Source organism: Mauremys mutica, chromosome 7 (assembly GCF_020497125.1).
Source record: "Mauremys mutica isolate MM-2020 ecotype Southern chromosome 7, ASM2049712v1, whole genome shotgun sequence".
Lineage (NCBI taxonomy): Eukaryota > Metazoa > Chordata > Testudines > Geoemydidae > Mauremys > Mauremys mutica.
This window is the reverse complement of record NC_059078.1, coordinates 37,244,009-37,260,456: the sequence shown is the minus strand read 5'-3', so window position 1 is coordinate 37,260,456 and position 16,448 is coordinate 37,244,009. Positions and strand designations below refer to the sequence as shown.

General features: G+C 56.4%; 1 protein-coding gene across 1 annotated transcript in view; it reads left to right on the top strand.

Moving 5' to 3' along the window:
- The window catches only part of LOC123373622 (haloacid dehalogenase-like hydrolase domain-containing 5), a 48,948-nt gene that overhangs the window by 14,553 nt on the left and 17,947 nt on the right, over positions 1-16,448 (top strand). The window contains exons 2-3 of the mRNA XM_045022650.1: positions 10,610-10,816; positions 12,733-12,845. Of these exons, the coding sequence (XP_044878585.1) occupies positions 10,610-10,816; positions 12,733-12,845 (320 nt within the window). The remainder of the gene's footprint in view (positions 1-10,609; positions 10,817-12,732; positions 12,846-16,448) is intronic.

The window sequence follows — 16,448 nt, the reverse complement described above, 5'->3', positions numbered from 1 at the left end:
TCAGATGCTTTTGGGTGCTAGCAGGGAGAAGGTGGTGTCAGTGAGAGCACAGGATGAGACTGTCTCCGTGCTCTCAGTTCCAGTGCCCAGCTCCAAGTAGCCATTTCAGAGGAAGTCTGGCTTTATCCCTATAGCCCTGGGCTGGAGAGAGTATGCACCATCACTCTGTGGGGATGATGGATGTGTAATCTGCTCATACACAGGAGCTTTGAGGGGATGGAGCATGCTCAGGGAGGATACTTTTTCAGATTTTAGCTGCTAAAATCTGAGCATGTGTGAACTGCAGTTTTTGAAAAGCTTGTAACTTGGCCAAATTTGGACACCTTTTTAAAGGGACAGCAAAAGGCTCATCCCTGATACAACGACCACCCCCTGCCAAATTTCAGGTCCTTACGCGAAAGCAGGGAGGTGCTAGACTTGTTCAAAGAGAGAGTCTTCAGAATTTTTTTAATATGGACAAAACATTTTTCTCCAGCCTTCTTCTTGGAATGGGTGAAATTTTCCAAAAAGCTTCTGTCTGAAGCAGACACCCAGCATGGGAAACTTCAGCCCAAATGGTTAAAGGCTGGCACAGTTATTAGCAATGGAAAACAGGGTCTTGTAATGGGAAGTATTGGGTAACCTTAATAGGCTGCACTATTAGTTCCACCTACAATACAGTATTTCTTGCATTCAGGAAGGTGAGTACTTGCTGGAGTGCGGTGTGAGAAAGAGGAGCCCTATTTGTTAAGCTATAGTTCAGTTGTTCTCAAACTGGGTCAGGACCCCAAAGTGGGTTTCGACTATGTTTTAATGGGGTTGCAAGGATTGGCTTAGACTTGCTGAGGCCCGGTCCAAAGCTGGAGCCGGTGGCTTCAGCCCTGGGTGATGGGGCTTAGGCTACAAGTCCCCTTGCCTGAGGCTGAAGCCCTTGGGCTTCAGTTTTAGTCCTCTCACCCAGGGCAGTGAGGCTGAGGCTTTGGTCACCCTCTCCTGGGGCCATGTAGTAATTTTTGTTGTCAGAGGAGGTCGTGGTGCAATGAAGTTTGAGAACTGCTGCTACAGTTGAATGTGCCTGGAAACAGGGTGATGTGAACATCACAAGGGAAAACTTAATATCTAGGTGTTGTGTAAAACAAACACTCTGCTGCAGTTGCAGTCACAGCCCACCCACCACGATAACCACATTTGCTTTGTATTATGTTTGTAAACGGGTCGGACTCACCCCTGCGGCACCTCCTGCTGGTTGCTCTGCGAATTTAGCTCAGTCCAGCCATGGAGCACCCTCTGCAGGCTGGTGATCCACCTGTTCGTAGGCCCCCCGTGTCCCTCCCTGGACCCGGTGCCCTTCTACATGGGGTGCTGCCCCCTGGCAGTAACCCCTTTCTGCGCTGGGCTTCCTCTTCCTCTCTCAGGGAACCCCCACCCTCTATCCCTACCTTGCCTCAGTATTTGGCTACTGCCAGTCATTGTCTAGCCCCACACTCTGGGGCAGACTGCAGTCTCAGCCAACTCATCACAGGCAAAGTTGGGTTTGGACCTGCTGCCTTGGCCTACCCCTAGGTTGCCCCCTGCAACCCCCAGTACCTGTTGGCCCACTGCTAGGCCGCAGCCTGGGGCTCTCTAGGCTGGAGCTCCCCAACCTTCCCCAGCCCTGCTTCACTCAAGTACCTGGTCTCTATTTCCTAGCAGCTAGACCCATCTCTCTCTATAGCCAGAGAGAGACTGTCTGGGCTCCTGGCTCATAGCCTTTTATAAGGCCCTGTTCCTCAGTTTGGGGTGTGGCCCCCAGCTGCAGCCATTTCCCTGATCAGCTCAGCCTTGAGAGCCACTGCTCTCAAGCCCTGTCAGGCCACTTTTTAAACCCCTTCGGGCAGGAGCAGGGTCCACCCTGCTACAGGGAGCGCTCTGCCTGCTTGGGCTGCCCTGCTGGCTGGAGGGCTCCCCCTTCTCTGGCTGCCTTGCTAGCTGGAGCTCCTTCTCCCTTCCTGGGCTGCTGCTGCTGGCTGGAGTGCTTCTTCCCAGGACTGCTGCTGCTGCAACTGCTGCTGAGTGGGTGAGTAAGGGGTGGGGGGGGCCTTGCTGGCCAGCCCCCACTCCCCCACCTCTGGAGGGAGAAGCCAGGACCCCACCACCACCACCACTACAGCTGCCACCTGTGGGGGGTCCTTCCTGCCTAGCCACTGGGGCTGCCAGAGAAGGAGCTGCTGCTGCTACTGCTGCTGGAGCTGTGTTTGTCCTGGGGAGCTGCTGGAGCCTGGAGGAGGAGGGAGAAGAGGACTGAAAAGACCACCGGCTGCTGGGGAGCGCACAGAACACCGAAGACCACTGTGGAGGAGGCTCCCAAAGACTGAGTAACCCTTTAACTGTGCTCTAGTGGTGGGGGTTTAGACTGTGTTTGTGGGGACACAGGGGGTGTGGTGTGGAGCCTGCCCCCTGGTCCATCTGTGTCCCCCCCCTACCCCCACCACCACCGCTGCCCCCTCCACCACCCCCGCAGGCTGCTTACCATCTGCCTCTGCTCCTGCCTCTGGGACCCAGCTGCTCGCCTGGCTTGCCACGCCCTATTGCCACCATTTGGGCTTCCAGCAGCAGCCAGCCAGCCATTGACTTTGCACAAGTGCTTGTGGGTGCACGCACCCCCCCCTTCCCCAGACTGACCCCTTCCCCTCAGCAACAGGCCCCCTAGCTTTGCCCCTTGTTGCCTGCCCCATTTGCCCCTCGTAGCCTCCCTGCCCCACCCCCCTGCTTCAGTTTGTTTGCCTGCCCCGCCCACCTCCCTTTGCAGCTTTGTTTGTCCTGCCCCAGCCCTAAAGCCAGCCACTTGGTCCCTCTGCCCCACTCCCAGCCTGGTTGCTACCTTCCCTCCGCGGCCCCTCACCCTGATTAGCCCCTCCCCTCGTGCGCCCATAGCTCTATCAGTGCGCTTGTGCCTCTCCCCTGTTTAAGTTGCCCCTCTTGCACTGCACCCCCCCATTGCTCTTGTTTCCCCCTCCCCTCCCCTAGTGCAGCTAGAGGAGCCGGAATTCGATCCTGTGTTGGTACCTGACACCCTCCCCCCCCCCCCCCGAGTCCTTGGTAGTCCCCCTATCTGCCCCACCCGTTTTGGCACCCTCCTCCCCTGCCCACAGCCTAGCAGGGAGGAGTGGTTGACCTGTCCTTCCCCCCCCCGCCCCTTTCTCCGGTGTTCTCCCTCCCTCCCTACTCAGCATGGCGGGAGACGCGGTGGGTGGGACCCCTGGGACAACGCCTGTCCCCCCTCCCCCGCCTGCTCCCCCCGAAAACCCCCCAGTCTCGACCTCAACCGCCGCTGCCGGACCTCCTGCCACCGCTACCGCTGAGGCGCCGGCAGCGGCGACCGATGGGGTGCCCTCTGCTGCTGCCACGTCCCTCGCCCCTTCTGCCTCTGGGGGAGCCCCCCCAGCCGGCGGAAAGGGCCAGGGCAAAAAGAAGGGAAAGGGCCCCGCTAGGAAGACAAAGCCCTCCATGGCGGAGCCTGCCACCGCGGCCCTGCCGCCGGCCGCGGCGTCCCTCCCCGCTGTCCCCTCCCCCAGCTCTGCGGGTGCCCCTCCCTTGGCCCCCAGAGCGTACGCCCAGGTGGCGGCGGCCCCCCCGCCTGCCGCTACGTCATCTGCCCCGACCGCCGCCTCCGGTACCATCTACAGTGGCCGGGGCCCCTTCCCCACCTTGACCCGGAAGCACGGCGTCCGTTGCCTCCTGGTGCCCGCCTCGCCCCACGTGGAGACCTACGTGCGGGCGTTGGCGAGGGTGGTGGGGCCCACGGCCATCGTGGCGGCCTCCAAAATGTACGGCAAGGCGGTCTTCTTCCTTGCCTCGGAGGCCGCCGCCCAGGAGGCGGTGGAGAAGGGCCTGGCGGTGGGGGGCGTGTTTGTCCCCCTGGAGCCGCTGGAGGACCTGGGGGTCCGTGTGGTCCTGACCTCCGTCCCTCCCTTCCTGCCTAATGTCGCCCTGTTGCCCGCCCTCTCTACTCTGGGGAAGCCCATCTCCGTGGTGAGCCCTCTCCCCTTGGGCTGCAAAGACCCCGCCCTCCGTCACGTCCTCTCGTTCCGCCGGCAGGTGCAGCTTCAACTGCCGCCGGCGGCGCGTGGCGGAGAGGCGCTCGAGGGGTCTTTCCTGGTCCCCTATCAGGGGGCCCAGTACCGGGTGCACTACTCCACGGGGGAGGCCCGGTGCTACCTCTGCCGGGCGACGGGGCACGTCCGGAGGGACTGCCCCATGGCCCGGCTCGGAGGAGCTCTCGGGACCCCCGAGCCCCGGCAGGGCGCCGGCCCCGCCATCGCCGGTGCCCCTGACCGCCCGGTACCCGGAGCCGCCCCTCCTCCCCCTCGGTCCATCGCTGCTCCCGCTCGGGCCTCAGGGGTACGTTCTCCTGGGCGCCCAGATGGGCGGGAGAGCCCCGCCTCCGCTGCCTGCACTCTGGCGGGGCCTGTGGAGGAGGGTGCGGCAGGGGTACTGCCGGGCGTGGGAGAGGGCTCTCCCCAGGGGGATTCATCCCTCCCTCCTGTTGTTCCACCAGTGCCTCTCCCAGCCCCCGACCTGTCCTCTCTGCCCCCTGACCCAATCCTTATTGACCAGCCCGCAGGCGATGCCATGGAGGGCTGGACCCGGGTGGAGGGTAAGCGGGGTAAGCGGAAGGCTCGGGCTCCGCCCGTGCCACCTGAGGCGGAAGCCCCCCGTAAGACCAGACGGGGGGCCGCAGGCACCGGGCCTTCCGCCATGCCCAAGGGGACAACCCATCTGCCGATGACGGCTAGGGAAGACGTGGCAGCGCCGGAGGGTACCACCATCCCTCCTCCGCAGTCCCTCCCTGCGGAGGCCCCCGATGCAGCCCCTCCTGTTCCCTTGCCACCTGCGCCCCCCGCAATACCCGAGGTGAGCGTCGCCTCGGGCGCGAGTGGGGAGGACCCCGGGGTGGTGGAAGGTGAGCTCCCCTCCATCTTCGCGGAGATCGAGGCCCTGGGTCTGACCCTGGTCACCCCGGGGGAAGACGACCCTCTGCCAACGGGCCTCGACCTGGCCGACCTCACCCCAGCTCCCCCCTCCCCTTGCTCCACCATCCCTCCTGCTACGTCCGCTCCCGCCTCTGCGGGTCCCCTGGCCTCCTCGACCTGCCCGGCTGCGGATGGCACCCTGCTGCTGGCCGCCGAGCCTGTTGAGGCGACGGCCGGTGCCTCGTGGCAGGGAGATGGGCTACCGGAGGTGTCCCTCGGTGGTGCGGAGCAATCGAGTCCTTTCCCGGGTGGGGGCCCCCCTGAGGGTTCCACATCTCCCCGTGCCGAGGCTGCTCTGCCTGCCATTGAGCCTGAGCCCGGTGTCACTGGGGACCCCCTCCCTACCCCTCAAACCCCCGTGCCTGGCCGCGAGGAGCCACTTACCGATGGTCCTGCTCCTGCGGCCCAGGGTCCCATCTCTGTCCCTCCCCCCAACACTGCTCCTGACCCCAGCCCTGCCCCCTCCACCTCCTGTATTGTTATTGCCGCCCCTGGGGCTGTCTCCTTCCCTTTCCCGGAGGATGACTCCCAGGGAGCGGCCTTTGGTTTCCACAGTCCCGACCCACTAGGGGCTGCGCTCTTCCCTCCGCCCCCCCCCATTGAGCCAAGGTCCGGGGCGGACCAGGTGGCGCCGGTCCATCGGGCGCCACGTTGCGGGTCCGCCCCTTGTTTACCCATCCCAGCGGGCCACGGGGCTGCGCCAGAGGCCCCACCGGTGGACCCCCGGAGGCCAGTGACCCCGCCCCCCCATACGCTGCGAGAGGAATTGCGGGAGTTCTTGGAGGATGTCCGGGGCTCCCGCAACAAGGTCGTGCTTGCTCTCCAGCGCTGGGGGGACTTCCACCAGATCCTCCTGGCCACGCGAGCCCTCATAGGGGAGGGCAAGGGGACCGGGAAGCAGAATGTCGCGGCTTACCACCGGGCGCGCGGCTTCCGTGACTCCCTGCTCGCCTTCGGGGTGGGCCACAGTCTGCTGCGTGGCCCAATGGGGGCCGTGAGCGCCCCTGCTGACGTGGATCCCCCCCAGCCCTCCTCATGGCAGTCATCACCTTTGCCACACTAAACACCCGGAGCTGTAGAGTGGGTTTCCGCAGGAGCCAGGTGCTCTCCTTCCTTCGGGAGGGGGGGTACTCCGTGGTTTTCCTGCAGGAGACCCACACGGATCCGGCCGCCGAAGCTAACTGGCGGCTGGAGTGGGGGGACGGGGTCTACTTCAGCCATCTCACCACCCATCAGGCTGGAGTGGCTACCCTGTTCTCCCCCGACCTACGGCCAGAGGTGCTGGGGGTCGCCGAGGCTGTGCCGGGCCGCCTGCTGCACCTCCGGGTCCGCATGGCGGGGCTTGTGGTCAACCTCATCAACATCTATGCCCCGGCATTTGCCCCGGAACGGCTGCTGTTCTATCAGCAGGCGTCCGCCTTCCTCGGCTCCCTGGATCCTCGCGAGTGCCTGGTCCTGGGCGGGGACTTTAACACCGTCCTCGAGGAGCGGGACCGCTCGGGAACCGAGCAGAGCCCGGCCGCCGCGGACGTCCTCAGGGAGATCGTCGCCCATCACTCCCTGGTGGACGTCTGGCGCGACCACCACCCGGACGACGCCTCCACGTACACCTATGTCCGGGTGGAAGCCCATCGGTCGTGCCACTCCCGGTTGGACCGCATCTATCTGTCCCGGTTCCATCTCTCACGGGCCCAGTCCTCCAGCATCCGGCCGGCCCCTTTTTCGGACCACCACCTCGTCACCGTGACGGCCTCTCTCTGCGCGGAGAGGCCGGGGCCGGCCTATTGGCACTTCAACAACAGCTTGCTGGAGGATGGGGGCTTCGTGGCGTCCTTCCGGGAGTTCTGGCTGGCCTGGCGAGGGCAGCGGCGCGCCTTTCCCTCGGCGCGGCGGTGGTGGGATGTGGGGAAGGTGCGCGCCCGGCTCTTCTGCCGTGACTACACCCGGGGCGCCAGCCGACGGAGGGATGCGGCGATAGGGCAGTTGGAGCGGGAGGTCTTAGAGCTGGAGAGGCGTCTGGCCGCCAGCCCCGAGGATCCATCCCTTTGCGGAGCGTGCCGGGAGAAGCGGGAGGAGCTCCGGGTCCTCGAAGACCATCGGGCCCGGGGCGCCTTTGTTCGATCCCGCATCCGCCTCCTTCGGGAGATGGATCGCGGCTCCCGCTTCTTCTACGCCCTGGAGAAACGGAGGGGGGCCAAGAAGCACGTCACCTGCCTCCTGGCGGAGGACGGCTCCCCCCTCACGGATCCGGCGGAGATGTGCGAGAGGGCCCGGACCTTCTACGCGCGCCTTTTCTCCCCGGATCCGACCGATCCTGCCGCTTGCAAAGTGCTCTGGGACGGACTCCCGACGGTCAGCGCGGGCGACCGGGACCGGCTAGAGCTGCCTCTCACTCTGGCCGAGTTCTCGGAAGCCCTCCGTCGCATGCCCACCAATAAATCCCCGGGCATGGACGGGCTGACCGTGGAGTTCTACCGCGTGTTCTGGGACGTCCTCGGCCCAGACCTAGTCACCGTCTGGGCCGAGTCCTTGCGGAGCGGGGTCCTCCCTCTCTCGTGCAGGCGAGCCGTGCTCGCTTTATTGCCGAAGAGGGGGGACCTCCGCGATTTACGGAATTGGCGTCCCATCTCGCTCCTCAGCACGGACTATAAAATTGTCGCGAAGGCCATTTCGATTCGGCTGGGGTCCGTGCTGGAGGACGTGATCCACCCAGACCAGACCTACACCGTCCCGGGCCGTACCATCTTCGATAACCTGTATCTGGTCCGGGATCTCTTGGAGCTTGGGCGCAGGGATGGTCTGTCGTTCGCCCTCCTGTCCCTGGATCAGGAGAAGGCGTTCGACAGGGTGGACCACGGGTATCTCCTGGGCACTCTGCAGGCGTTAGGCTTCGGGTCCCAGTTTGTGGGTTTTCTCCAGGTGCTGTACGCCTCCGCAGAGTGTCTGGTCAGGCTCAACTGGACCCTGACCGAGCCGGTCAGCTTCGGGCGGGGAGTGCGGCAGGGGTGCCCCCTCTCGGGCCAGCTGTACGCCCTGGCGATCGAGCCCTTCCTCTGTCTCCTCCGCAGGAGGTTGACGGGGTTGGTGCTTCGGGAGCCGGAGCTGCGGCTGGTCCTGTCGGCGTACGCCGACGATGTGCTCCTCGTGGTCCAGGACCCGGGCGACTTGGCGCGGGTGGAGGCCTGCCAGGCCGTGTACTCGGCGGCCTCCTCCGCCCGGGTCAACTGGGTCAAGAGCTCTGGCTTGGTGGTAGGGGACGGGTGGCAGGCGAGCTCCCTCCCACCCGCGCTTCAGGCCATCCGGTGGAGCGCGGGTCCGCTGCTCTATCTCGGCGTTTACCTTTCTGCCACGCATCCCTCTCCGCCGGAGAACTGGCACGGTTTGCAGGGCAGGGTGGCGGAGCGGCTCCGGAAATGGACGGGACTCCTCCGGTGCCTTTCCCTCCGAGGGAGGGCACTGGTGCTCAATCAACTGGTCCTGTCCATGCTCTGGTACCGGCTCAACACCCTGGTCCCGGCCCCGGTGTTCCTGACCGACCTCCGGCGGGTGGTGCTGGAGTTCTTTTGGCCAGGACTGCACTGGGTCCCTGCAGGGGTACTCCACCTGCCCCTGGAGGAGGGAGGGCAGGGCCTGAAGTGCCTCCGCACTCAGGTCCACGTCTTCCGCCTCCAGGCACTGCAGAGGCTCCTTTCTGGTGCGGGTAGTCCGGCATGGAGAGCCCTGGCGCACGCCTTCCTGCGCCGCTTCCGAGGGCTCCGATACGACCGGCAGCTCCTTTATCTCGACCCGAGGGGCCTTCCGCGAGACCTCTCCGGGCTGCCGGTCTTCTACCAGGACCTCCTCTGGACCTGGAAGCTGTTCTCTGCGACCAGGTCTGTGGCGGCCACCGAGGGGGCAGACCTCCTCGCGGAGCCCCTGCTACACAACCCACAGCTTCGTGTGCAGGTGGCGGAGTCCCCCGCGGTGCGCCAGAGGTTGGTCCTGGCAGAAGCCACCAGGGTCGGAGACCTCCTGGACTACGACCGGGGAGACTGGCTGGATCCCCTGACGCTCGCTCTCGGCGGATGGGGCTCTCCAGACCTTGTACTCCCCGGCGCGTACTACAGGAGGTGAAGGCCGCTTTGCCGCCCGCTGCTCGGGTTTACCTCGACCGGGTCCTGCGCGAGGGCACGCCCCGCCCACCCCCCACCCCGAGCCCTCCGGACCTCTTCATCGGGCCCCTGCCCCGTGGACCCGACCGGCCCCCCCGCCCCTTCTCCGCCAGCCGGCTGCACGATCTGCAGCCGGTCCGTTTCCAAACCGCGCCAAGGAAACAACTCTACGCGCTCGTGCTCCATACCGTTCACTTCCTCACCCTCGTGTCCCGCCCCGACACCAAGTGGCGGGACCTCTTGCCACCTGTGGAGGGTGAGGAGCCCCGGTGGGCCAGCCTCTACTCCACCCTGGTCCCGAGGCCCGCCGGGGATATCAGCTGGCGGCTCCTTCACGGGGCCGTGAGCACGGGCGTGTACTTGGCGCGGTTCACCCCTGTCCCGGACACCTGCCCCTTCTGCGGCGTGAGGGAGACCCTGGCGCATGTTTACCTAGAGTGCGCCAGGTTGCAGCCCCTATACCGGCTCCTCACCGACATTCTGTTACGTTTCTGGCTGCACTTTTCCCCTCACCTCCTTATCCTTGCACTCCCTATCCGTGGCCCCACAAAGTCGCGGGACCTCCTGGTCAACCTCCTCCTCGCCCTGGCTAAAAAGGCCATCCACGCGACCAGGGAGAGGAGGTTGGCCGACGGAGACTCCTGCGACTGTGGGGCTTGTTTCCGGTCCCTCGTCCGCTCACGTCTCCGGGCGGAGTTCCTCTGGGCGGCGTCCGCTGGCTCCCTTGACGCCTTCGAGGAGCAGTGGGCGCTGTCCGGGGCTCTCTGCTCGGTGTCCCCATCAGGCTCCCTCCTTATGACCCTTTGACCTCACTCCTGTCCCTGTTCTTTTATTAGTTGTCCCCCGCATTTAGTGGGTTTCCGTGGCCCTGTGGATCCTCCCCTTAGGCTGGGGGGGAGATCCGTTAGCATGGGGCGGGCTTCCGCCCGCCCCCTCTCCCGGATAACCCAATAGTACAATGTTTATTTTGTTGGTAATGGAAAGCACCAGTCTTCTCATTAGACGCATACACAAAATACTGATAAATATTCAGAGCAGGGAAAAAACACAACTTACACCACTCTACAGAGACCATATCTCTCTCTGGCACAAAAAAACTGACTGACTCTGGAGTGTGTTCTTTACATCATCTTGTGCCAGTTTTGCTGAATTTGGGCCAATGTTCTGAAATCTTTTGAAACTTATTCTCATTTGTAAGAATCTCTAGGGAGGTCACAATTATTTGGGTACTAAAATAGGGCTTGAGATAGGGAAAAAATTTTGCACTGGTAAGTTTGGCAGTTGTGCTCCCATAACCATAAGAAATGTTTCAGTGTCTGGTTTTATCTGTGTGGCACCTGGTGCATGGGATGAGGTGACCCATTCACAGAACTCCAGGTGGTCACACAGCTTTTCTTGGTTTGTATTTAAGCTTTATTGAATGTGTGCAGTAATGGAAATAATTACATATTTTTTTTCTCGTTACAGCCCAACATGCCTACTTTTGGCTTCCTCTTAGACATTGACGGGGTACTGGTACGAGGAAAGACTCCAATTCCTGCTGCAAAAAAAGCCTTTCAAAAGCTAGTTAATTCTCAGGGACAATTCTTGGTGCCGGTAGTATTTGTCACCAATGCAGGAAACTGCCTTCGCCAGAAGAAAGCTGATCAGTTGTCTCATATTTTGGGAGTGCCGGTGAGTAACGTAAACTTATTTTAAAGGTTTCAGAATTTTGTTAGAGGGAATGTAATGAGGGGAGGATCTTGCATTAAATGCATTTCAGCTGTTCAGTTAACAATCTTCTGGTTTTCTTTTTGAATAAGAGAAAATCAAGTATTTGTAAAGCCCTTTGAAATCTTTGGTTGGAAGGAACTCTAGAAGTGCAAAGTATTATTATTACTAACTACTACTAATGGTATTTCTCAGTATCAAAGGGTACATTACTATTTTGGTAGTAATTATCTGCCTAAGAGTTCCACACTAGTAGCTCTATTTCCTGCTGGCATGAAATTCTGCTCATGCAAACTGATCTCCTGCAATGACATCATCATCCAAGATGATAACTTGCTCCTAGCTCCTGCCTCCCTCTTATACATGAAACACTTCTATCCTGGTATATGAAACAGGGAGGACTGGGCACTGCTGCCCATGGGGTTAAAGTGCTTGTCATGAGTCAAGGGCTGGGTGTTTGAATCCTGCTAAGATAAATGTTTAAAGTTTAGAACAAGATTTTTTTCACTCTGTAGTGATCCTCATTTCAATAGGTGTCATGGGCAATATATATCTACGTATAAAATAATATCCGAAAATATTAAGATGTTAAAATGACCTGAAGTATCATCATAATCCTTAGAATTCACAGTCTTCAAAACCCTGTTACAAACATTGATTTATTGTAACAACCTTCTGCAGAGTAATGGATTATTATCCCAATTTTTCAGATCATATAGTCGTTAGGGAAAAATTCACTTACTCAAGAACTGGATATTGATACTAAGACAGAAAAAGGTGTAGTGATCTAGCATGGCCCACACAGCAATCTGGTGACAGATCCAGGGTTAGAAATAAGGCATTTCTGAGTCCGGAGATTCCATGTTCAGTCTATTAATGGTATCTCAATTTGATGATTTGTGCCAATGCTGAATACAGGAATTCTGTAAGCTAAAATGCAGGCTTGCTGTGTTAATTTGTAAGCTAAGACTCAGAATGCTTTTTCTGCCATGTATCATGTACAGTATTCTGCAGCAGTTCTGCAGAAAAGGACCTAGGGGTTATGGTGGACGAAAAGCTGAATATGAGTCAACAGTGTGCCCTTGTTGCCAAGAAGGCTAATGGCATTTTGGGTTGTATAAGTAGGGGCATTTCCAGCAGATCGAGGGATGTGATCATTCCCCTCTACTCAGCACTGGTGAGGCCTCATTTGGAGTACTGTGTCCAGTTTTGGGCCCCACACTACAAGAAGGATGTGGATAAATTGGAGAGAGTCCAGCGGAGGGCAACAAAAATGATTAGGGGGCTGGAGCACATGACTTATGAGGAGAGGCTGAGGGAACTGGGATTGTTTAGTCTGCAGAAGAGAAGAATGAGGGGGGATTTGATAGCTGCTTTCAACTACCTGAAAGGGGGTTCCAAAGAGGATGGATCTAGACTGTTCTCAGTGGTAGAAGAGGACAGAACAAGGAGTAATGGTCTCAAGTTGCAGAGGGGGAGGTTTAGGCTGGATATTAGGAAAAACTTTTTCACTAGTAGGGTGGTGAAGAACTGGAATGGGTTACCTAGGGAGGTAGTGGAATCTCCTTCCTTAGAGGTTTTTAAGGTCAGGCTTGACAAAGCCCTGGCTGGGATGATTTAGTTGGGTTTGGTCCTGCTTTGAGCAGGGGGTTGGACTAGATGACCTCCTGAGGTCCCTTCCAACCCTGAGATTCTATGATTCTGGCTAGGAAATTTGGGAAGCAATTGAATGATGAGTGTGGCAGAGGTGGGGGGGGCATATTTTCTGTAGTGACTTTTGGTTAACAAACTGAAATACAGTTTGCATCATTATTGATTAAATCTAGCAAAGACAAAGATGATTTGAAAGCAATACCTAATTCCTATTTTATCCCTAACAGATTTCACAAGACCAAGTTGTGATGTCTCATAGTCCTTTACGGATGTTCAAACGTTACCATGACAAATGCGTTCTGGTGTCTGGGCAAGGACCACTTCTTGACATTGCCAAATAGTATCCTTTTGAAAAGGAAGCTTTCTACTTTTAAGTACTTTCATTCAGCCAGTTCAGATTATCATGTAGAACAGGTAAAGGCCATCCGTCACTTGAGCAAAAGTACATGGTGTATTTTAGAGTGTGAGGGAATCCTAACACAATGTTCACCTTCTACACTGAAAAGTATAATACCCTCCAATTTTTTTCACTTACTATTATCAGGGGCTTCTCTAGGCACCAGCAAAACAAGCAGGTGCTTGGGGCGGCAAATTGCCAGGGGTGGCATAATGCTGGGGCCCCAGCTCCGACCTGAGGCAGTGTCCTGGGTTGGATCCTGACCGCCCTGTTGTTCTCTGACCGGGTGCTGCTGGGGCTGGGCGGCGGGTCAGGGGGAACCGGCTCAGTGGGGAGCGTGTCCCTGCTGCTTTCCCACGGGTAGTGGCAAGCCCCCCTCAGGCAGGAGCCAGTAGTGTGGCCCTGCCCTGGTCGCGGAGTGCAGGGGGTGGCGGCTGAACATGGCGGCTGGGTGGGCCACTCCTCCAGCACTGGCTGCGGGCTCCTCCTTGGCTTGCCACCGCCGCCGCCTCCTCCTGCCCGGTGAGAGGAGTGGCAGCCCAGGCTGAGCTGAACTCGTGCTGCTGCACAGGCTGAGCCCACGGCCGGCTCGCGGGGGTCCCGGGGAGTGGGAGGCCCGAGCATGCTGCCCTGCAATCACCAGCTGCTCTGCCCTGGGCCCTGGCAGCCGAACCCTGCAGCCACCCCAGCTCACTCAGTGTGAGAGCTACAGGCGGTGCCCCCCACCCGGCTGGCTCTGTCCTTGGCCACACCGTGGGGTGAATGCCCGGGACTCTGGGGTGTTGCTGAGGCTGCCCCAAGCCGGGCTCCCCGGGGTCCGCTGCCCCTCCAGCCACGGGGGCCCTAGGCCAGTGTGGGAGCTGGGCCTCAGCCCTGATCTCAGAGCCTCCTCCCCTCACCGTGGGCAGGGCTGCTACAGCCATTTCAGACTGGGATTGGCACCGGGGGAGTGGAAGTGATTGTGCCCTGGCTGGAGAGACCGGGCAGCCCCCTCCCTCACCCCCACAACGCCCGCTGCTTGCTCCTGCCGGCATGGAGCTGCGATGCTCAGCTCTGGAGGGCAGCGCCAAGCCCCCGGGCATGCTCGCGAGGAAGGAGAGACAGGAGGCAGAGCTGTTCGGTGTCTCCCACGCAGCTCCAGGCCCCTCTGGCTACTCAGCAGCGACAGCCAGGCTGGGTAGCCTGCTAGCAGCGTGACTTGGTCCGACCCACACAGACCACATGAGCCCTGGGGTTGGCACTGACACCTGCCTATGCCAAGGTCTCCGGCGCAGGGGCAGCCCTAGCTCTGCCCAGGCAGACAGAGCCCAGCTCGCTCCATGGTCGGCCCAGTAGTAAATGAGCACACTAGGAGGCAATTGTTTTATTTCACTAACTACAAATTCTCTGTTTTCATTTTTTAAAAATTTTAAACAGTCAAAAACAAAACAAAACAAAAAAAATAGCAAAATGCAAACATGTAAAAGCCAAAAAAAAAGGGGGGGGGGATTTTTTTTTTTTTTGAGGCGGCAAAAAACCTAGAGCCGGCCCTGCCTATTGTATATGTTTTAGGCCAGGATGACGACGTATTCCTTAAACTTAAATGATAGTGACAAATCACAGCTTAAGGGTTTTGACTGCTTCAGGGATGAGTCTTGAGATGCCATAATGCTATTTAACAGATGATGTAATATGTCTAAAACCAGTTTATAAAGCCTCTATGTACAGAGCCTAACAAAGAATCCTTCGTCGGATGCAAGTGGGTATTCACCCACGAAAGCTCATGCTCCAAAACGTCTGTTAGTCTATAAAGTGCCACAGGATTCTTTGCTGCTTTTACAGATCCAGACTAACACGGCTACCCCTCTGATACTTGAGAGCCTAACAAATTTGCTGGGCCATTTGTCTCAGGTTATACCAGTTCATGAATTAAATTGTTTTTGTTAACTTGAATATTTGTATTAAAAAAGCAGAAATACAGGGCTTTTTGGTGTGAAGTCTGCATTTTCAAATTTGAAACTGCCTCTATGTTTTTTCTTTTCCTGGGAACCCATAGTTAATATTTAATGTAAATTCACATGATAATGAACACTAACACTGTCTTCTAGGTCAACTAATGTCCTGCTATAGGGTCTCATTAAAAATTAGTAATGTATTAGCGTGCATTTTACCTATGTCATGTCATGAAGAGGTATAGTAAAACATGACTAATGCTTAACACTGTAAAGGTCAAATGTTGCTACAGACTCTGAGATGTGAAAGTTACTAATATTCAATTACTAAAGGAGGGACACTGAGCATGGATGTTTGTATTCTTTTTAGTACTTAATACAAATGTTGGGAAATATGACATGTACATGAGGGATTAATTTATTTGTCTGGATCTGGTAGAGAGAGTAGATATTAAGAAACCATGCGTGTTGGATATTGTACAAGACTGAATTTGAAAATCTAAGTAATCTACAGTATAAACCCCAGGTATGATTAGATAGTATCTTTACACCAGATAGTCTTACTTTAAAGTATAACTTTAACATGTGACTGAGATGATAGTTCTTAAAGAAACAAATTCTGATCATTTAATTTTCAATTGTTAAATATTTTTATCACTTCTGTGCTGTCACATGAATTATTATGAAAGGAAGTCCATTTAGTATTGAGTGTAGGAACTATGTGCTGCTTTTACACAAATTAAACAGGGTGTTTATTATTTGATCCACTGTGTTAACTCGGGTTGAAATTAATAGGATTTGTCTCTATTTAAGTGCATTGCTACACAAATTAAGATTTCTTTTTCAACATAGGAGACATTGCTCTTTCCGCTTTCTTCCTCCTTTCCATTCCTTCCTAAGAAGCAGTGAATTGCTTATTTTAAATACTTGCAGAAGGTAATTTAACTACAGAAGTAACCAAACTGTTTTTGCAAATGATTAACAATTTTAGAATGCTTATTTGGCTGGTGTTGCCTTGATTTCTGATTAACTCATTTAAGTTTCTCTTTAAACAAAGATAAAAAAGATATAGCAAGTGTGGTGATTTCTTTCCTTACCTGTGCTATCACTGAACAACACAGGTTAACTGTTTTTACTAGGTCTGTCAATTAATCACAGTTAACTCATGTGATTAACTCAAAAATATTAATTGCGATCAAAAATTTAATCGTGATTAATCACACTGTTAAACAATAGAACACCAACTGAAATTTATTAAATATTTTTGAATGCTCTTCTACATTTTCAAATATATTGATTTCTATTACAACACGGAATACAAAGTGTACAGTGTTCACTTTATATTATTTTTTCTTGCAAATATTTGCACTGTAAAAATGATAAACAAAAGAAATAGTATTTTTCAGTTTACCTCATACAAGTACTATAGTGCAATCTCTTTGTCGTGAAAATACACCTTACAAATGTAGATTTTTTGTTGTTACATAACTCCACTCAAAAGAAAAGCAATGTAAAACTTTAGAGCATACGAGGTCACTCATTCCCACTTCTTGTTCAGCCAATCGCTAAGGCAAACAAGTTTGTTTACATTTACGGGAGATATTGCTGCCTGCTT